The 23,748-nt window shown below is 35.8% G+C and overlaps 1 protein-coding gene and 1 long non-coding RNA gene across 2 annotated transcripts; both read left to right on the forward strand.

Moving 5' to 3' along the window:
- The first annotated feature begins 10,226 nt into the window (after positions 1-10,226).
- Positions 10,227-11,934, forward strand: LOC116255911 (MADS-box protein GGM13-like). Its single transcript, XM_050078300.1, has 3 exons — positions 10,227-10,465; positions 11,621-11,690; positions 11,815-11,934. The coding sequence occupies exons 1-3, from the start codon at positions 10,323-10,325 to the stop codon at positions 11,932-11,934; spliced, it is 333 nt and encodes a 110-aa protein (XP_049934257.1). The 5' UTR covers positions 10,227-10,322.
- Positions 11,935-12,094: 160 nt separating this feature from the next.
- Positions 12,095-12,957, forward strand: LOC126410169 (uncharacterized). Its single transcript, XR_007573675.1, has 3 exons — positions 12,095-12,237; positions 12,659-12,820; positions 12,912-12,957. It is a non-coding gene; the product is annotated as an uncharacterized LOC126410169 (long non-coding RNA).
- The last annotated feature ends 10,791 nt before the right edge of the window (positions 12,958-23,748 follow it).

The following is a 23,748-nucleotide window of genomic DNA, read 5'->3' on the forward strand; positions in this document are numbered from 1 at the left end:
TGAACGGCCCTAGATGCATGCTCGAGCCGAGCTTGGGCTTGAGCATAGCTGCTACCCACAAGAAAATCAATTGGAACTAATTGTCTTCTTGTCATAATATTGTGAAATGCCATGTACATATTCTCTTCTTTGTAAGCTCAACCGAGTTCAAGCAAGCTGAGTTTGCTTAGCTTTGATTGGCTCGACTTATTATGTGCATTCTTCTGCACCTGATTCTCTTTCTTTGTCGCTTTAAAGTGGGCATGTCAAAATTTTACATTCAGAATTCATAAAACTTTAAAGTGGAGATGTAAACATGATTTATTTATTTATTTACGTGACACTCCAAAAGTGGATCCTGTGAAAGAAGTTCAAAGTGTTTTTGAACAAGGCGTAACTTTTGAGATATTCCAGCATCCCGTTTTCTGTGATAAGATATGTGTGGAAGGACTAACAATTATATATAGCATTCTGAAACAGACTATCATTTCTAATGCTCCAAATGGACCACTAGAAAACAAACTACCAAACTCTACATATAAATCTTCTTCTTCTTTTTTTTTATTTGTGTAATTGTTAATGACCAAAGATTAAAAGACTCAACCGCTATAATTGGAGTAGGCTCTTCTAGAGAGAACTCCATACAAAACCAAAACAGATGGGGGATGGATTATTACTATATATATATATATATATATATATATATATATATATATATATATATATATATATATATAGGTAAAAACCAAGCACTTAGGTCATGGATAAAAGCCAAACCCTTTAATTTTTTGTTAAAAATTTATGTTAAATAAAATATAAACATCTTGATATATTTATTGAAATTATTTTGGTATGAAACATGCTTTAAATCAAGTTGTTTTTATGAAAATTATTGATTTTTCTATTATCAAAATCTGATGCTATGAGAGAGAGCCATTCATTTTTGCTTACTATAAGGACAGTATTAAAACCCAAAAAATGATCGACATAGCATATATTTTGCATCAACCTATTCATAAGATCATGTGGGCAGTGTTACACTACAAAACACATTTTATGTATCATACTTAAAGGGTCAGGCTGGTTTCTACAAAAAAAATGATCATATGTATATATATATGTGTGTAAAGAGAGTGATTAGGATTCTTAGAATCACATGCAAAACCTAAAGAACAGCCGCGCATACGAAGACAATATGTCAGAGATGTTCAATCCTCCACAAGCACTAAGCGGTTATGTGCACGAAAAAGTATGGACATTGACCAAATACTCTCATTAAAATAAAAAACTTTTTAAAACCGTAAAAAGGGATTGTGAAGAAGTAAAAAGTTGAAAATACATATTATTTTATAAATTTTTTTAAAAATACCCTTATGACGGAGGAATTTCATTTTCATTGATGATAATGAAGGTCATTGATTCAAGTAAAACAACAAATAAAGTAGAAAAAATAAAGTATCATTATGTAAATAAAATAAATTTCGTAGGCGTATATATAAACAACAACAACAAACAAATAAAGTAGAAAAAATAAAGTATCATTATGTAAACAAAATAAATTTCGTAAGCGTATATACAAACAACAATAACAAATACGGTTCCGCCGCTGGGTTTGATCATCTTACTTGGTGACCAATACGAGCAACACGTTTCATTTGGTGGTTTCATACATAGACTTATAGTGGAGGTCCATGGAATATAAGTAGGGATCTTTCTGCAATTAACGATAAGATGTTGGCTTTGAATCACAAAATTTGTGTGGTGGAGAAACGGACATATAAAATTGCAAAATGACCACATCATGATCAACTCTGTCAACTTTTAGATGGAAAGAATATCGGTACTTGGAATAATTTATGCGTCGTTTCACTTTCTTTCTAGTCCCCAAGAGATTATTAAAATACCAGCCGCTAGTTAATCTGTCCTCCTCACTCGAAGCGGTACCTTGAACTGACGGTTTGTTTAACCCTATAATTATTCATCCTCCAACAACTGAACTTTCTTGGCAAAATTTTTCATTTACAGGGCTAGCTTTTGGTTACATTTTGAAATACGGTTGCCTTTTATCATGTTTAAATGACAATACATTAAAGTAGACTGTATGTTAAAATATTTCATGGTCGTAGTAAAATACCGTAACATCCAAATCGTCATTCATAATTAATGATTACATAAAAAATTTAAAATTCTAGCTATAATCTTTAAAAAAAAGGTAAAAATAAAACCCATCTAAAAATAGTACAGTTGATTTCTCACACTTGGAAATTGACCTGACCAACTTGACCAACTTGTAACAGAAGCAAACAAATCATCCCGCCATTGGTGTACAAATTCATATATGCATCTATGTCATATTTAATTTACAACTGCAAGTGCATTCCTAGTTTTTTTATGGAAAGAAATTTCTACTGCAAAGCAAGATTTGAACAGTTGCTCAGTTTGAAGAGTTGGAGAGACTTGAAGCAGAAATAGGCCAGAGTTCTTTCTATGAAATAGATTGGTCCTTCTTGCTTTGCTAGAGTTCAGATCCGAGGCCAACATAACTGTCATACCATCTGCAGTTATGAAGCAGAAAACTTGATATCGGCTGCAAATTTTTCATTTTGAAAAAAGAAGAAGTTTGAGATCAGATTGGCTTAGTGTACCAATCAAGATTAAGAAAAAATTTGTTCTATGACTCTTTCAGAATTTTCATTGAGAATCTAGCCTTCCATCAACATCTAACATCTTATTTTTCAAAAATCTTAAGGGGGGCCCTTTGCTTTGCCCCTGTCCATAAGCACTTCTCTGATTTATTATTGTAAGACTTACCTTGCAATTAAAACTACTTGTTCCAATGTTGCTAACACAAATCAAATATGCTGAAAAGTGTTGCAGGCCTAAGCGCTCAATTTTTACTCCCTATGGCTTCGTAAATTTGTTTTAAAAAATGAAGCATACTCATAAAAATTGTATTACAATGTTTTACAAAAATTCACTAACTTTAAAACAAATTGCGTCAAACTATTTTTGTCGCCAAAACGTAACATATTTTTGAAAACTGATTTGTAAAGAAGCTTCGGTAGAAGGGAGACCGCCGACGTTGCCGACAACTTTTCCCCTTAATAATAATGTTGGATGTTGTAGGAGCATGGACTGGTTCAACCTGAACGGAATCAAATGTGCGTTGGACACCACGCCGATCCTAAAGAACATCTCACACTTGGAGGTGGGAACGGACCAGCGACTCTTATTGATGGCGATGAAGGTTCCAGTGTTCTTCGTGAACCTGACGACCCTATCCGAGTACCAGAAAGATGCACATACATCCGTTTACACGATCCGGCAAGGCAAGCTTCTGAACCCCGAGCAGAAGGCCGACGCCGAAACTTACGTTGACTGTATCCATTGGTGCCTGCCTCGGGCTGCTCGACACTTGGAATGAGTTCTTGAACGAGTTTTTTTTTTTCCCTTATTTTTTAGTGTAATATGGCTTGTCTCCTTTGGCCTGCTAAGGTAAAAGGCAGCTAGCAAGCAGGGGCGGTCTTTATTTTCTTAGTGTATCACCAACCGTATTTTCATGTTTTATTCATTTGATTAATGGAAAACTTCTAGCGCTTAGTGTTATTATTGAAAATGATAAGTAAAATGATGGTGATGGTGAGCTTGTTTTAGATGTTTGGCTATTTATTTTTGTATTTAAAAAACAAAGAGAAAGAGACAAGAACATATATAAGGCGCGTAACACTTTCCAATATTTGAACTACCAAGGTAGCTACAATATGACATCCAACCTAACCGTTTGCACAACTTATCAAAAAAAGTGGTTAAAGTGCATGGCTCACATTAGGACAAGACATGAGAGTATGTGACATGACCCATAAGAACAAAAAGATAGACCATATTTTTTACATGTAAATTTGTCTTTTATTCAAAATCTAGCACGCGCACACACACACACACACATATGTATTAGATCCACCAAATTGACTAACCTACGTATGACACAAAAATAAATTGCAGTAAGACGTCAGTAAAAGTTGAATATGAAGAAAATACATTTCACAATTGACAACAGATTTATAGAAATATGACACTTAACTCATTCCTTTATAAATCAATTATGTTGGGTGAATCCTGAAACGTCACTTGGTTCCTTCAAATTTGAACTATTTGATATAAATATGATATGACATGTTTTTGACTGATGGGCCAAAATGTTTATGGTAAAAGTGATAATTCATGAAGCTAAGGATCTTAAGTCGGATCCTGAAATCCTTACTTCACATTTTTTTTGCATTGAGAAAATGTGACATTTAATATCAGATAAAGGAAAGATTGATTTTAAGTCGATGGTTATTAAAACCTGAGGATTTTAGATCAGGTGCAAATAAATGTCCTCTAAGCACTTAATATGTCTCCAAGAACAACATGTAAACATGGACAACTCGGAAGTACATAGGCTAGAAGAAAATCTGGGCGAAGTAACAATTTAAATCCCCAACCAGATAAGCCTATCCGACCAACCTCAACTAAGTCCGCCAACGTGAATCCGGTGACTGCTAGACATAGTAGGCCACCACATACCCGACTACGCACCATGAACATGGTAAGTCTGAGCTAAGTTGAGTCTTCAGCCATTACCAACTCCGTTAAGTGTTTAATTTCAATTAACATATCATTAATCTCAACTTTATTAATTTCATTGCCTAATATCGCACTTAGGCTAAACTAATTGGCTTTTGAAGTTATTTTGCATCAAGTTGACTTGCATTCGCATAAGTTTACAGGATGATGCAATTAAGAGTGGCGCACTTGATTTGACCGAACGAGTATGAAATTTGTTGAGTTTGTTCAAGTCAAGGCATCAATGCAGCAGGATCTTATTTTTAATCATAGCACTCAACATACCAGTCAACTTTTGAACACAAAGGCAGTCAAATTCCATGTATTATGATATGGAAATTCAAAAAACATTACTGGGCTTCTCTAGGTAGGTTAGGTCAATTTAATAAGAGATAAAGTGCTTCATTGTTTGTACTTTCTTTTGTGTACTATTTGTTGACTACGTGCATGTTGTTTGTCTGATGAATAAAAACTTTTTTGTTTGACAATAAGTGAACTCCATTATGGAGCATTTGGTAACCTCGGATTCGAGACCACTAGAATCTCGTAGTCATGAATTTAAGGACAGATCTCATCCCATTCAACCTCAAATCCGATGTTTTTTCCATAAGTGCTTGGGAAACAAACCCTCTTGTTTCACATAGTAGTAAAATTCAGTGTTTGTTTCCATTGTGCATCTCCATGTAAAAGGGATCTTAGCCAGATGAGCTTTGGAATTAAAATCTGAGGTTAATTGTCAAACACACTCTTAGTGTTTGAAGATGAAAGACGCGAACCAAAGGAACTAGGTGCTAGATATGTATAATATATAGAACCACACATGTGTCGAGGTTGACATCCCTTGTATAGTTGGACAGAGTTTGGGTTTAGATTTTGGGCTTGGCTCGGGGCAGTGGGCTGTTGGCTGCTTTAATTTTGGGCTGTTGGCTGCTTTAATTTTTATTGAACTTTTTGTAATTGTTTATGCAAATTAAACTTTTAATGAGTTCCTTGCATTGTATTGGCAATATGCATTGCTGAAACCCATTTGAAGCTTTACTACTTTGTGAAGAGCAAGTCCAAAGTAGACTTCTTTACTCAAACTGGCTGGACGTTTGATGTGCTTTCTGTGGTGTCTTGTTCTTTGATTGCTCTTGTGAAAGAAAACCTTTAGTTTCTTATGTATGTAAATTCTATATGTGTCATTTCCCTTAAAATAGAGGTTTATATCATGTGTGGATTTCTATTCTCATACATTGATCGTTCTTCTGCTGACTTAAATCAACAATTATGAATATATGATGCAATTATCGAAATTTTTAACTAAATAATTTAAAATCATTGTTAGTAATCAAATATCAATATTTGAAATTTAAAATATCAAATATGATCTTTTAGATTTTTCAAGCATGTCTTAGATATGAAAATGGAGAGTGTTATGCAAATGATTTAACGTTGTAAAAACAATCTTCTCAATAAAAGAAATGTTATTATTGTTAAGGATAATGTGGTGACTTATAAGAGAACGACATCTATGAAACCAAAGATGTAATAAAAATAATAAAAACATTGTTATCAATGAGCATAGTCATCCACTTGAATTTGCAAAAAAATCAAGTTTCTTAATCTTATTGTAAACTGCGAGTTGAAATATCAAATCTAACAATATTGACATTGCCCAAAGTATTTTTGCTCAACAAAAGAAATGTTATTATTGTTGAATATAATTTTGCAACCTATAAGGAAATGATATCTATAAAAATAAAGAAACCAACAAAAATAATAATTGCATCGCTATCACCAAAGAAATTTGGCGACCCAGAGTTATAAAGAAAATCAAAGATATCCCTAGAGATTATTGCAAAGAGACAATATAAATATCAAATCAAACACTATGATCCTTAAGGCCATTGGTGGCCTTCTGTGGCCTTCCGTAGTGGAAAACCACGTTAAATCTCATGCTTTCATTACAAAACCTCTTCCAACTTTTCTTCAGGCAGTCCTACTTAGAGCAAATGACTTTTCTTTCTCTCTCTTTAGCTATCCAACCAAACGATTACCTCCAAACCGGGTTATCCTACTTAGAGTTAAATTACTAAATGTAAAATAATTGATTTTTAAAATCAATTGAAACTGCAGGCTTAATTACTGTTACTCATATGAAGCACACAGATGTTATAAGTTACAACCCCTCTTATTTAATGGTTACTGAGGACCATGGCGACAACAAATTCAGATTTGAAGTTCACTCACCCTTTCTGTATGCATGCACATAGATGTGTGGGTGTGAGTATGCATGCATTCGTGCATGCGCGATTGACAAGCTTCTCTCTCTTTGGGGATAGGGGAATTATTCTCTTTCTGTAACTCTAAGCTTGGAATCATGTTCACAACAATGAGAAAGACATGAAAGGAAATGGAGGGACCAAATCTCTCAGCCATTATGGCCTCTAAATTAAAACATGAGGAGCGGTTGATGGGAAGAATGGTGAACGCATAAAAGCTAACACTAAATGTTGTAGAACGGAAGTACACTTATTTCTAAGGCAAGCACTCAACTAAACCCAACATCCCTTTCTTGGGTCTTCTTTATCCATGGACTATGTGTACACTAGAAGATTTCCTTTTATTAACATGGAAAGTTGGTATATATTGATGTCCAAAGGAAAACTTTTCATAGAGTTCAATCAATTGCCTAGACAACATGGCAAGCACTATGATGGCTAGAGGCCTCAGATGTCATCAGTTAATCCTCCTTTTTTGTATTGGACGCTTTCTTTAGAGGTATATCGAGTCGAGTCTGGAAGTGTGATTTTTACCATTTCCGGTGCTGGCTGACAGAACTCTTCTTACCCAACAGAAACATTGTTGTTTAACTTCAAGCCACTTTCAAGTTGGATCCTTTAAAGGCCATTTGGTGCTGATAACAAATTGTTACTGTCCAGTAAAACTGCTAAAAAATTGGAGCATATTAACATAAGGTTTCATGAATACCCCAAATTGTACAACAGAATCATTGGACGGTAAAAATTTATTACGGGTGCCAAATGGCCCCTTAAGCCCACTTGACTAGCCAAAGAACCCGAACCCTTGTGCATATGAGCACTAATTCCCTCTGAATTGGCATATTCTTCTAGTACAAAGTAACATACTCTTCAAAAAAGTTGCTGCACCCTATTCAACACTACTCGGGTGCAGACACAGCCGGGTGTGGCTGGGGTAATGACAACAAACAAATTGTTCTTTCAGTTCATTAAATCATTTTATAAAAACATGGCTTATTAATTGTTAATCACTAGTTTTATTACTGTTGAACAATCATATGGCAGTTTTTTTCCTTGTTAATTTGCTCAACCAAAAAGCAATGCATTGTGAAATTTCTACCTAGTAATCTATTTCAGCAGCTTTTAAGCACTTTTCTGAAGGTTGGTGATGAACACTTAGTGTCTTTTCATTGTGCGTTATACGTGGGACATTTTGCTTGGTATTCCACTTCAAATAATTATTCACATGTCAAATAGTGAGGGGCTGTAACTTATAACATCTGCGTGCTTCATATGAGTAACAGTAATTAAGCCTGCAGTTTGGACATGGAAGATAGGTGGTTCAATAGCTTAATCTTCACAACATGATTCAAATATCTTGGTTATTCATTGAAGTCAAAATTCGGCATGCTCTAACGCAGGCACAAGTTGGAGATGAATTTTGACTCCCCCTTTCTCTTTACTGCTTTTTGGAAAGCAGAATGCAAGGAGATGCAATTTTTTTTTAAACTAATGATAAATTTTTTGTTTTCCTAATATTCAATTAGTATAAGCTGAAGGTGGTGGGTTGGATTACTCTCTCTCTTCCTCCCTTTGTTTCATCTGTATAAGTGAATGTGTACATGAGGACTGGGAGGAGGGGGCCGACCTTGACCTTGAAGATAATTGAGCGAAGGAAAGGAAACCAGAAAAAGACGCGGTGCTCTGCGTCTTAGACTTAAACCTCATGAATTACGGTAGGAATAGTCGTTGTCAATGACAATGATTCTTTTCTCCTTTCTGTCTACGTTAGTATAGCTAATCTTTGATGTCTTTTGGTCACATATACCTTGATAAAATCCTAGTTGTTGTGATAGTGAAACTATTTGGGCCAAGGGGCTGAGTTTCTATCAGCATCCTTCATAGCCCATTCAATCCTTCAATTCATTGGGCATAGCCTTAAGAAGCAACACATTCTCCTCTTTAGAGGCTATAAACCCCTCGACCAAGTTAGACAACTCCCCACAGGCATTGTCAACTGCAAGTAGCTCCTTCAAGTGTCGCGTCCATCATCTCAAGATCACCTCTTGGGGATCCATAATGATTTAATTCTCGTGCATACGTTAAATGTTTTGTTCTCTCTCTCTCTTGCTCATTAAATTTCTTCTTAATCTCATTCATTTCGAAGATCTTCTGAAATTTAAACTATTACTATAAAAGCAAGTTAAAAAATTTTTCATGAAAAGGACCCAATTAATTTCTATATAGATAAACAGTAATAGTTATATGTAGATAACGTGTCTTAAGAAAACAGTAAGTCATAATGCTTTTGAGACACAGGTTACAAAGAAAAAGCAAAGTTATTTTTAAAAATATGATAGGTTTATGCTTAGCATTTGGTCTATAAATCTAAAAATAAGATCAATGGTGACACCGTTTTTCAAATTATAATATCTTTTGTATCATTATCAAATGCGGACCTTTGATTATTAGATCTAAAAGTACTTTTAGTAATGACATTGTGTTTCATGAAACAAAAACACTTTGCTTTTGAAAAATAATCTTTTATTATTATTATTATTATCAAACCTCTTTCTAAGGCAACCTGCCTTTGTTCTATAACCATCAATTTGGGATTAATCCCAAAAGTTGTGCTATTTTTGAAAAGCCGATAGTTTGAATAACTCATGGCACCGTGGTGTTAGTTCTAGGTTAAAAAATTTATATGTGCTGGATGATTCTCAGGTATGAAAAATGTTTTCCGAAATACAACCTGAGAATCATCCAGCACATATAAATTTTTTAACCTAGAACTAACACCTCGGTGCCATGAGTTATTCAAACTATTGGCTTTTCAAAAATAGCACAACTTTTGGGATTAATCCCAAATTGATGGTTATAGAACAAAGGCACGTTGCCTTAGAAAGGGGTTTGATAATAATAATAATAATAAAAGATTATTTTTCAAAAGCAAAGTTTTTTTGTTTCAAGAAACACAATGTGATTACTAAAAGTCTTAATAATCAAAGGTCCGTATTTGATAATGATACAAAAAAGATATTATAATTTGAAAAAGGGTGTCACCATTGATGTTATTTTTAGATTTATAGACCAAATGCTAAGCATAAACATATCACATTTTTAAAAATAACTTTGCTTTTTCTTTGTAACCTGTGTCTCAAAAGCATTATGACTTACTGTTTTCTTAAGACACGTTATCTACGTATAACTGTTACTGTTTATCTATATAGAAATTAATTGGGTCCTTTTCGTGAAATTTTTTTTAACTTGCTTTTATATAAAATTCAAAAGTGCAGCAAGGACTCTCTATTCTCCCTCTACCAAAAATGGCACCAGAGGGCTGTTACCCATCCACACCACCTTTTCCTTTTTCCCTTCTTGGTATTGCCGGCCGGCAGACCTCATGAAATTCATGACTGAGAGCACCTCGCCTCCTCCCTTCATGTCTCTCTCTCTCTCTCTTTCTTCTGTTCATCACCCCGTTTCAAAATTGCGATGGAGAGCGGGAGCGCCACCAAGCGGCGGGGCTGGTTGCTGAAGAAGGCCCGTGAGCTCGCCCTTCGCCACGATGATCAGGTCGGACTCATCATCTTTTCCAGCAGCAGGCAGATGTTCAAGTACTGCAGTCCCAACTCCAGGTTCCAACATATATCTCTGTTGCAGTAATGCTGTTCTGTTTTACAATTGTTTTCTCTTGCCTAGGATCTTGGTCTAGAAAATTTGATGAAGTGAAGCCTTTCTTCAGATGGTTGTATAGATGCTAGGGTAAATCTTGACATGAAAATGATATTGCTTTCTTTCTATTTAATTTGAACATGTTGTCTCAGCCTCTGAGTCCATGTTCTTCTCCAATGGATTATTTTGACTAAAAAATCGAAGGCGCCTATCAAATAATTTTGTTCTGATATGCTTGTTATGAAGAAGATGGCGATACGATGATCATGAACCATAGTTATTTGATGCACGACTGTTAATCAAAAGAATTATATAAATGAATCACGACAGTCGAACCAAATTAACTAAGTCTTGGGGTTAATGAGCAAGTACTGGGTTTGCCATGTGGGTCTGCAGGTCATCCGAACAGGCAGACTGTTCTAAGTCTGTAGTAGGACCACCCTGCACACTGAGAAGTGGTGCAGAGTCCCAATGAGAGCTCATCATTTCCGGGCTTGTTTAGACGTTAGTTAACGAGCGTATAATCACAAGCATCGGGATATGTTTCTATTGTGTCGCCAACTTATGGGATTTGATTTCGTGATATTTGCAATTTATTTTTACATGTTTGTGTTTAAAGATTTCTTCTCGACTTTTTATTTTTCTTGAGTAATTTTGAGGTTTAAATTTCCCAAGATTCATCTTGAGAAAAAACGGCGAAGTTAAGGAAAGGAAGTAGATGACTCTATCCGTGAAATGTGCAGGAATATGGTACAAGAACGACATGCATACGAACTTTTGCTGCTATGTGTAGCTTAGATGAGCCGAGATGCTGAGATTTCAATCCAACTGCTACTAGTGACCCTGCAGGACATATAAACGAGAATTCCCGATCTAAGAACTTTGACGATTATCAAGGGAGAGCTACCCAATCAAATACTACATTTTGTTGGTCGATTGCACTAATAATTTGCCTTTACGTTTTCTCTTTTAAAATATAATTTTCTCAATCAGATGTCTATACTCTGTTTCTGTGTTTACACTTAGTCATGTTATAGAATATTTATTTCATCCTTGTGAGCGCATAGTAGCTATTACCATGTAGCAAATGATGAAATAGAATGTGGTCACTCTTGCAGCATGCTCCAGATTATTGATAGATTCAAGAAAGCATCAGGCACTCAAATTCAGGAAGAGGATGATAAACAGGTTGGTCAGCAGCGACAGATCTTCGCATTTTTTTTTTCTTTTACGTAAATTAGTAGGATGTACAATATCGTACAGAAGATTGATTCTCGCAATTGAGTTCGATAAGATTACTGACCATTGCCAGCAGATATACCGTGAGATGACGAAAATGAAGAATGAGAATAACAAGCTGCGAGCAACCATGCGACAGTTAACTGGGGAGGATCTCACCACTCTCACCAAAAACCGATCTGAGTTTCTCTAGATCGAGTTCGCTCAAGGGAGGTACAATGACAACGACAACTCTTCATGCTCTGCTCTATCGCTCTCTTTCTCGCTCTCCCTCTCTGTCTATGGGGTGCACTAACACATGATGCTTACGCAGATCCAGTTGCTGCAAGAAGAGCTCGAAGAATTGAGGAGGCAGGTACTACTTGTGCTTAAATGCATGGTTTCTTCATTTAGTTCATCATGCCATAAAGTTATAAACAAAAATCAAGATCAGGTTAACTGTCTTCTCTTTTGAATATAGTGGCGGCGCATTTTGGAAGCAAAATTCTCGAGAGCGGTAATCTCTACTTTCAAGTTTCAACTTCGTTATTTTTCCTGTTTTCCATTTCTGCAGATCTATAACTGTTCTTTTTGGTTGGATAGGCTTTGGCTCCTGTTCATATTTATGCCAGTTTTGTTTCAAATTTCAGCCTGAAAATCTGTAACTTATAGAAGTTAAAATCTAGCTTGGTGTATCTGTTTCTGAGTCGAATAAGTGTGCTTTCTTATTCATTTTACATCGGCATGGAAAGGTGCTACTAGAAGAAATTTAAGTAGAGGCTAATATTATCCCATAAAGATTCGGTTGATCTGAATCTTATAAGAAATCACGCCTTACAATACCTACCAAAATTGAACTGGTGATTCATTCTTGTTTTTTTTAGTGCTGATTCCGTCTTCCTCTTCGACCATGTAACGAGTTCTCTTCCATGTTCTAGAGAGAGAAAGAAACAGAAAAAACAGAGGAATCCAGAGACCTGCTTCAGCTTTCTCCTCCTTTCTCCAACGGGCTTCAACCCACTCAGCCAAACCTGGAAGATCCAAACCTCCATCACCATGCATGCAGCTCCGGTAATCTGAAAAAAACCGAGAACATAAAGGTACACCTTCACACCGTCCATTCTGTATCGTACTTCTGTCATCTGAATCTTATATATTTCACTACTTTGATCACTATCCGATTATCTGCAGGCTGTCTTGCTGATGATGAAATGTCTGGAATGATGCTGTGAAGAGCAGACTAGTGAAGTCGGGGCAGAGAAATGAAGACATAGTTATGTTTTAATTTCTTTTTCCATGCTAATTAGAAGAGCAGACTACTCTATTTGGGTTCATATATGGGGAGACCCTGAACAAGTTTATGTGACAGAAGACTAAGTGATTATGCTTCAATATTTGATTTGTACATTTAGCGTAATTAAGCACATAAAATTGTAAACATAGTAGAACCATGCATTATTTCATAAGAGAACATATCATAGACAATTTAAATGGTACTTTTGTGCTAACCTCCTTAACCACCAAATGGTTATATATAGCTCAAATTCCAATTATATCTACCTGCAGAGACCTTCTTTTCTTTTCTTTTTCTCTTGATGCAAGCGTTATAGCAAGGCCACCTTAGTTGAAATACTTAATCGGTTGCCTGGCAGCATAAAACTCAGTGATGGCATTTGACGCCGCACCCAGGAACCATGTTTGCTTGGGCTTTCCCAATCCCTCGGCGACCACTGGGTTTGATCTGGCGATGTGGGTATACCGGAGCCCGCCCAACTTTGGATTCAAATTCAGACCCCGTGTTTCAAAACCATATTCAAATCCATCTAATAAGATATGAAACTTATGTGTAATGGAATGACATACTCGTCGCATCACAGTTGAATACTGAATTTTCAGGCATATGTACAACTGCAACATGAATCGAAATCGGACTAGGAATTGAGTCGAAATTTCTTCACATAATTCTGGCTGAATGAATTCAGTATTAAATCAATATAATCTGACATATCTGATCCATTTTACGTCCCTAACGCATACGGTGAAACAATGGATTTAGTTGACAATACAATTTTTTACATTTTCAACGATAGGAATATCTCTTCTTCAGAGTATATGCTGCTGCATATTTGGTTGAACATTTCCAAACTAATTAATCAAAGTTGAAGCACAGAGGGGTCCTTTTTCTATTCGTGGTAGCAAAAGTTTTGTCATCAAAGTAAAGATGAAAAGACGTCAAGGGGGTTGGCGCAAGGGGGTTGGTAGGCGGCAGATTTTTCCATGGCACCAATCCTTTGTGCAGCAAAGGAAGGCTACTAACGTGCAAACGTAACCACAGCGGGAGTGGCACCCAAGCCATCGAAAGCAGACCCTGTACCTTTAGAACCCTTAGAGGATAAGGGGTTTGGTGGGGGCTTCAGTCTTTTTATGAACGGTGGGAATCACCCAAAAAGTAAGAAGGAAAATTATTGCGGAGGAAATTTGTTGAAGGAAAGAGGCAATCATCACGTATGAAACAAACTCTAGTGCAAAAGAAAGAGACAATTATTATGTTATAAAGTTTTGTAATCGAATTGGAACCCGACTGAAATAACATAAAGATCTGATTAATCTATTACATTTACACACATGTGAGATCTAATGCTAGTTAGATCCTAATCAGGATTCAAAGAAAGAAGATGTAAAATTAAGTTCAAACTATGGACTCAAGTACACAGAGAAAGATCATGCGAGGTAGATAAAAAGTTGAATCCAACCTAGATATGGGCATCGGGCTGGCCAAGTAAGAAGCGGGTCTAGGCCTGCTCAATGTCTGAAACTGGAGCCCGGGCCCGATACCTTAAACTCGGGCCAAGGTCCGGCCCGATTATAATAATTTTTTTAATATAAAATATATTTTTAATAATGAAATATATATAATTAATAGCAAGGCCACCTAGATCTAAAGGCTGGGCTTATTAGGAGCAAGAGACTTGGTGGCAACAACCAGAATGAAATATTATTGAATCGTGGAAATAACACGTCAGGTGCACCTACCAGAATCAGAACAGACCAGATCCACCTAGATCTCATATCACGGCACATCTCAAATGTGTGGTGAAACAAACACAACCTTCTTATCATCATGCCTCATATCTCAGATCGACATGATTTAAAATTATCAAATCTTCGGTTTCAAGCCCACAGATTTCAATAGGGACTTTGCCCTCATTCCAAAGCAGACGGAGCCGGCTGAGCCAGCCTCCGCCTCCCTTTCTCTAGCTAGAGATTCGTAGATTTGGTAGACAACAGGAATCTCATAAATTCATGGTTCTAAAATCCACGGTTTAATAAGACCATGGATTTTAACTGGGCCACACATCAAATTTATACCGATACCAAATGCATGGCAGTCAAAAGCCCCCTAATACAATTGGACATCAAATCTTTATTTAAAAGATATGTACTATTTTATATTTTATATTTTATGTAGGAGGAGTTGGAAATCAGACAAGTCACAGGTTAAGGTCGATAGGTCGGGCATGTAGTGTATAAAAGGTACATTGTTAGCTCGATTCCCGTGGATAATACTCTTCTGGGACCACATGCGGGATTGTGGTACCACTTACGTCACTTAGGCTGCTGATGTAGCTCTAGACCTCAGATGCAAGAGAAATGAGGGAGGTTTCTGGCTTCTTTTCTGGACGGTGGATTGCTAACCTCTCACTCAGAAAATTAAACTAAGTCAAGCTTACTCACACTTATCGTCGTATCTAGACAATACATTTATTTAAATAGCCTGGTTTAAGCTAGGTCACTACAGAAAAGCTACGTGCTTCAATGCTGAAAGCAGTTGGATTTGAACTTTAGATCTTTTGATCCAGAGCTAAATACTGCACGGAAACCATTTTGACTGACATTATGTCAAGAAGGCATCCCTCATATCTGCTGCTAGTTAACAAGCCTGTGTGAGCAAAACTAAGCCCAACTCATCACTTAGTTCTGGCTGAATGAATTCAGTATTGAGTCTAAATTTCTTCACCTAATTCTGGCTGAATGAATTCAGTATTAAATCAATATAATTTGATATATCTGATCCATTTTACGTCCCTAACCCATATGGAGAAACAAAGGTTTTAGTTGACAACATAATTTTTTACATTTTCAACGATAGGAATATCTCTCTCTTCTTCAGAGTATATGCTGCATATTCGGTTAAAACAATTCCAAACGAATTAGACAAAGTTGAAGCACAGAGGCGCTCCTTTTCTCTATGTGGTAGCAAAGCAATTGTCATCAAAGTAGAGATGGGAAGTCCCTCGGAATGGAGGCTGGCATAGTCAAATACGGACACTTGATGGGCACTAACTTCTAATGATGCAGTCAATATGATATGAAAGTTTGCAAACAGATACACATAAAGTAACTTTTCTAAAAGTTCACTTTTTGAAGGGGACAACTTATTTTGTATTTGACGTTTCTTATCTCCCTATTATATATAGCTATATTAGCAATTAAAGAAAATAGCTACACATATTGAACACTTTATTATGTTTCATCTTGGATTTTGGCTGAATGCTAAAAAATTTTGTCAACTAAATTGGTTGCCAGATGAGTTTGGTCTTCCGATTACGTAAAGTAGGCCATGCATTTTACCATTAATTTTGTAAAACTAGCTGACGGCCGACCATATTTTTATTCCAACATTATTTATAGGCTAGCAGTTAGAAAGCTGCTAATTCATCTTCGAGACTACTTTGCATCATAATTCTTTCAAATTTGGATGGCATTCCAAAGGCAGAAAGAGCATGGTCACTGATTCGCATATGACAGCAATTACATTTACATCTAATTTTAGCCATCTTATGTCCCCATCAAACTTTCTCCATGGATCAAGAATGCATGTTATATACCTCTTTGTGACCTGGTTATGAAGCGTAGGTCCATCTATAAGCATGGTTGTTAGAAAAACTTTCCTGCCCATAATGAATGGTCAACTAAGTTGGCGTCTGGTTTGATTTGCAAACTGAATCATAATCTAGTTGGACCTCATTTTCTGTTCCAACTAGAACCCTAGCTCTTTATAACTCCACCCTAGGCTTAAAGGTTCTTTATTACCAAATCCAGAAAGTTGTGGTCATACCACATTATGCCAAGCACATTTATTTTGGATGTCGACGTTGAAAAATGAATTCCTAACCGTAGATGTACTTTCTATCAAGATCCTTCCTCCTCCCTACCTGCTTCTTCTTCTTCTGTGAAAGTCAGTTCCTCACAAACATTTCTTCATATTACTATTTTACTCTTCGCCCAGGTATCTGCTGCACATGTTATGTGCCTCATTCTCTCTTTCTCTTTCTCTGAATTAAGAAGCGGATCAACATTTCTATCCCGCAATTAGTTTACATCTAAAACTACATTCAATTCAATCGGGTTCGTGTGGCAAGGCAGGCTTGGACTGTCAGACAGTTTCTTCCACTCATCCACCTAGTTAAATTACTAAATGCAAAATAATTGATTTTTAAAATCAATTTAAACCGCAGGCTTAATTACTGTTACTCATATGAAGCACACAGACTTGAAGTTCGCTCACCTCTCCCTTTCCGTATGCATGCACATAGATGTAATGAACAGTAAGTCATAATGCTTTTGAGACACAGGTTACAAAGAAAAAGCAAAGTTATTTTTAAAAATGTGATATGTTTATGCTTAGCATTTGGTCTATAAATCTAAAAACAACATCAATGGTGACACCCTTTTTCGAATTATAATATCTTTTTTGTATCATTATCAAATACGGACCTTTGATTATTAGACTTTTAGTAATCACATTGTGTTTCTTGAAACAAAAAAACTTTGCTTTTGAAAAATAATCTTTTATTATTATTATCAACAAACGCCTTCTAAGGCAACGTGCTTTTGTTCTATAACCATCAATTTGATCCCAAAAGTTGTGCTATTTTTGGTGGACATGTGCGTCTCGGAAGTATTTCATTTTGAGCACGGCACGAGTAGGCCAAGGGGACTGGAGTGGGTGTGGTCCAACTTTTGTTGCTAAAAAGGAATTTGGAGGTCGGGTTTGGATCAAGTTTGAGATCGTGTCCATGAACAGTTGCAGATCCTTCTGGACGGGAAAGTGGAAAACCAAGCTAAGCTATGTGTGACTTTTGTGGAAGGAGTTGATTACTGGGATTGGTTGCTGGGGATTAAATAATAATAATAATAATAAGTTTGATGCAATGGAAGGGAGGGTGAGGATAGGCACTCACATTTGGGTCCTCCGCTTTTATTTGGGATTGACCAAGCAGCTATAAATAATCCCTCACTTAAAATAAATTGACTACCGTCACTCTCCCTCCCATAATTTCTTTCACGTGAAGCCCTATTTTCAACAAAGAAGAAGTACATTTTGTTCCAAATGTTACTAACATAATCTGACTTTTAACACAACTGGTAAATAGGGGGGCTGAACTTACCATGATGCATGACTTGCCTCGAAATTAACCGAGAAACCATTTCTAAACTAGGTACTATGCATAACCAACAACTTGGTTGAACTGTTAAATTTCCATAGAAGCTGGTTGGAGCTTCGAAATTAACACTTTATTCTATGGAAATTTAACCGTTCGAGCCCGCCCCTGAAGCAAGACCTGGGCAAGAAGGGCAGAGGGAGAGGGGGCTGCCTGGGCCATGGCCCGAGTGAGCGTTGAAAAAAAAAAGTATATTGAAAAAATGATTTTTTTTTATATTAAAAAATAAAATTTTTTAGTTTGACCCGACCCGTCACTCCTTTTGGCCCGATTCACGATCGTCTTGGCCCACCCCTGAAGCAAAACCTGGCTCCACCCCTGAGCTCAAGTGCCTTAGGTCACAACTCGTGCTCAAGATCGGCTCGGCTTGAGCTTAGGTCAAGTGCCTTAGGTCACAACCTGTGCCCAAGATCGGCTCAGCTTGAGCTTCAACCGCTCGAGCCGAGCTTGGTTAAGCTCGAGCCGAGCTTGGGCTTGAGCATAGCTGCTACCCACATGAAAATCTATTGGAACTAATTGTCTTTTTAGGTCATAATATTGTGAAATGCCTTGGTTGTACATATTCTCTTCTTTGTAAGCTCAACCGAGTTCAAGCAAGCTGAGTTTGCTTAGCCTGAGCTCGACTCGTTTACTTGATTGAGTCCATTACTTAACTCGAACTGCACTTATTTAACACCTGAGTTGAGCTCAGTCAAGTTCAACAGAAGGATCTCGAGTCCAGCCTTGATTGGCTCGACTTATTATGTGCATTCTTCTGAACCTGATTCTCTTTCTTTGTTGCTTTAAAGTGGGCATGTCATAGTTTTACATTTAGAACTCATAAAACTTTAGAGTGGATATAAATATGATTTATTTATTTACCTGACACTCCAAAAGTGGATCCTGTGAAAGAAGTTCAAAGTGTTTTTGAACAAGGCGTAACTTTTGAGATATTCCAGCATCCCGTTTTCTGTGATAAGATATGTGTGGAAGGACTAACAATTATATATAGCATTCTGAAACAGACTATCATTTCTAATGCTCCAAATGGACCACTAGAAAACAAACTACCAAACTCTACATATAAATCTTCTTTTTTTTCATGTGTAATTGTTAATGACCAAAGATTAAACGACTCAACGCTATAATTAGAGTAGGCACTTCTAGAGAGAACTCCATACCAAACCAAAACAGATGGGGGATGGATTATTACTATATATATAAATATATAACTCCATACAAAACCAAAACAGATGGGGGATGGATTATTACTATACATATATATTGGTAAAAACCAAGCACTCATGGATAAAAGCCAAACCCTTTAATTTTTTGTTAAAAAATTATGTTAAATAAAATATAAACATCCTGATATATTTATTGAAACTATTTTGGTATGAACATGCTTTAAAATCAAGTGGTTTTTATGAAAATTATTGATTTTTCTATTATCAAAATCTGATGCTACGAGAGAGAGCCATTCATTTTTGCTTACTACAAAGACAGCATTAAAACCCAAAAAATGATTGACATAGCATATATTTTGCATCAACCTATTCATAAGATCATGTGGGCAGTGTTAAACTAAAAAACACATTTTAGGTATCATACTTAAAGGGTCAGGCTGTTGCTATGGTTTCTACCAAAAAATGATCATATATATATATATATATATATATATATATATATATATATATATATGTGTGTGTGTGTGTGTGTGTGTGTGTGTGTATGTATGTGTGTAAGGAGAGTGATTAGGATTCTTAGAATCACATGCAAAACCTAAAGAACAGCCGCATACGAAGACAATATGTGAGAGATGTTCAATCCTCCACAAGGACTAAGCTGGTTATGTGCACAAAAAAGTATGGACATTGACCAAATACTCTCATTAAAATAAAAAACTTTTTAAAACCGTAAAAAGGGATTGTGAAGAAGTAAAAAGTTTAAAATACTTATTATTTATTAAAAAATTTAAAAATACCCTTATGAGGGAGGAATTTGATTTTGATTGATGATAATGAAGGTCACTGATTCAAGTAAAACAAATCGTTCAAAATGCTGACCAAAAGTGAAATGAAATGTCATTATTGAGATCACACTGATAATGGTTGTTTCATGACATCTTGGTAAGGTGGCCTTGAAGTGGGTAGCTTTGCTCATGCACGAAGAGCTAGCGTGGGGAATAGCGGTGCTCCAACCAAAGAAGCGCTGCCTAACACGCACTGGTTCTATCCTAAAGCACAACCTTCGCGGCTAGTGCTTTACTCCTTGGCCAAGCAACCAAAGCCGGGACCTAGGTGCGTGCATACTTGTTCATTCTCCGCAAGCATTTGTGAAATTGAAATATTATTAATTAATTTGAGATAATTTTTTGAAAAGTAGAAAAGCATTGAAAAGTATTATAGTGGTGGAACTAGAATATATATATATATATATATAAACAACAAATAAAGTAGAAAAAATAAAGTATCATTATGTAAATAAAATAAATCTCGTGAGCTGATGTGAACAATTCCAGCCCAAATTCCGCCGCTGGATTGATCATCTTAGTCGGTGACCAATATGAGCAACACGTTTCATTTGGTGGTTTTATGTATAGTGGAGGCCCGTGGAATATAATTTTAAGATTGTAAGGTTCTTTCTGCAATTAACGATAAGATGTTGGCTTTAAATCACAAAAATTGTGTGGTGGAGAAACGGAGATATAAAATTGCAAAATGACCACATCAGGGTCACCTCAGTCAACTTTTAGATGGAGAGAATAATATATCAGTACTTGGAATAATTTATATGCGTTCGTTTCCCTTTCTTTCTAGTCCCTTCATTTTATTTCCTTTCCAAGGAAGATATTATTAAAATATCAGCGCTAGTTGATCTGTCCTCTTCACTCGAAGCGGTTCCTTGAACTCACGGTTTGTTTAGAAAAATAATTATTCATTCTCCAACAACTGAACTTTATTGACAAAATTTTTCATTTACAGGGCTAGCTTTTGGTTACATTTTGAAATACAGGCACTTGCTTTTGCCTTTATCATGTTTAAATGACAATATATTACAACAGACTGATACCGTAACATCCAAACCGTCATTCATAATTAATGATTACATAAAAAATTTAAAATTCTAGCTATAATCTTTTAAAAAACTTAAAAATAAAGTCTTATATGAAGATTGCTAGTAAAATTGATGCTCAATGTATATGTATATATACATAGTGGAGATAAATTTTTTTTGCTATGGGACACTCTTATAAAAATTCTCATTTTTTAAAGGGCTCAACATATATAGATAAATAAATAAGTAGTTGTAAGAAATGTATATAAAAATATATAAAAATAAATAAAAATTTTGTTGCTGGCGTGGGCGACTGCCCTCACCAGCTTATATGTAGCTCTGCTATATATATATATATATATAACGAAAATCGAACAACTGAATATTTTAAAACATTTTTAGACAAAATATAAAAATGCTAATATAATTGAATATACTACTTTAATATAAATCATGCACTAATTCAAAATATATTTCATATTCTTGTGGAATATACTATTAAAATTTTGATGTTACAAAAGCAGTTAAATTTTTTATTATTAAGAACGTACATGTAAGCTGAAAAGAATTAACCAAATATACATTGCATATCAAATCACTCTTAACATTATATTTGTAAGATTAGATTACACAAGAAGCACATAATATATATAACCAACGTTATGAGGCCTGCTTGGAAAGACTCGGATCATGAACATTACAATAAAACCCATCCAAAAATAGTAGAGTTGATTTCTCACACTTGGAAATTGACATGACCAACCTGTAACATGAGCAAACAAATCATCTCGCCATTGGTGTACAAATTCATATCTGCATCTATGTCATATTTAATATACAACTGCAAATGCATCCCTAGTTTTTTTATGGCAAGAAAGTCCTACTGCAAAGCAAGATTTGAAGTGTTGCTCGGTTTGAAGAGTTGGGGAGGCTTGAAGTAGAAATAGGTCAGAGTTCCTTCTATGATACAGATTGGTCATTCTTGCTTTGCTAGACTTCAGATCTGAAGCCAACATAACTGAACAATGTTCATACCGTCCGCAGCTATGAAGCAGAAAACTCGATATTGGCTGCAAATTTTTCATTTTGAAAAAAGAAGTTTGAAAACAGATTGGCTTAGCGTACTAATCAAAATTAAGAAAAAGTTTGTTCTATGACTCTTTCTGAATTTTCATTGAGAATCCAGCCTTCCACCAACATCTAACATCTTATTTTTCAAAATTCTTAAGGGGGGCCCTTTGTTTTGCCCCTGTCCATAAGCACTTCTCTGATTTATTATTGTAAGACTTACCTTGCAAACTAAAACTATTTGTTCCAATGTTGCTAAAACAAATCAAATATGTTGAAAAGTGTTGCAGGCCTAAGCGCTTAATTTTTTACTCCCGATGGTTTCATAAATTTGTTTTAAAGAATGAAGCATACTCATAAAATATTGTATTACAATGTTTTACAAAAATTCACTAACTTTAGAACAAATTGCGACAAACTGTTTTTGTCGCCAAAACATAACATATGTTTGAAAACTGATTTGTAAAGAAGCTTCTGTAGAAGGGACACCGCCGGCATCTTTTCCCCTTAATAATAATGTTGGATGTTGTAGGAGCATGGACTGGTTCAGCCTGAATGAAATCAAGTGTGCGTTAGACACCACACCAATCCCAAAGAATATCTCACACTTGGAGGTGGGAATGGACCAGCGACTCTTAGTGATGCCGATGAAGGTTCCAGCAAGGCAAGCTTTTGAACCCCAAGCAGAATCCTGACCCTGAGACTTACGCCGACTGTATCCATTGGTGCCTGCCCGTGCTGCCCAACACTTGGAATGAGTTCTTGAACGAGTTTTTTTTCTCCTTATTTTTTAATGCTATATGGCTTGTCTCCTTTGGCCTGCTAAGGTAAAAGGCAGCTAGCAAGCAGGGGTTGTCTTTATTTTTTCAGTGTGTCACCAATCGTATTTCCATGTTTTATTCATTGGATTAATGGAAAACTTCTAGCGCTCAGTGTTATTATTGAGAATGATAAGTAAAATGATGGTGATGGTGAGCTTGTTTTAGATGTTTGACTATTTCTTTTTATATTCAAAAAACAAAGAAAGAGAGACAAGAACATCTATAAGGGCGCATAACACTTTTCAAGATTTGAACTACCAACATGACTACAATATGACATCCAACCTAACCGTTTGCACTACTTATAAAAAATAGTGGTTAAAGTGCATGGCTCACATTAGGGCGAGACATGAGAGTATGTGACATGATCCATAAAAACAACAAGATAGACCATATTTTTGTGATGTAAATTTGTCTTTTAATCAAAATGTAACACACACACACACATATATATATATGTGTGTGTGTTTGTTTCAAAAAAGATCTTTTTCAAACAACAACTAGCGGTCTTGATAACCAAACCCATATAAAGTTTTCCAAAAAAATATATATAAAAAACTAGATCCACCATTTTTCCACAATTATATATATATATAT

The sequence above is a fragment of the Nymphaea colorata genome, chromosome 6 (genome assembly GCF_008831285.2).
Source record: "Nymphaea colorata isolate Beijing-Zhang1983 chromosome 6, ASM883128v2, whole genome shotgun sequence".
NCBI lineage: Eukaryota > Viridiplantae > Streptophyta > Magnoliopsida > Nymphaeales > Nymphaeaceae > Nymphaea > Nymphaea colorata.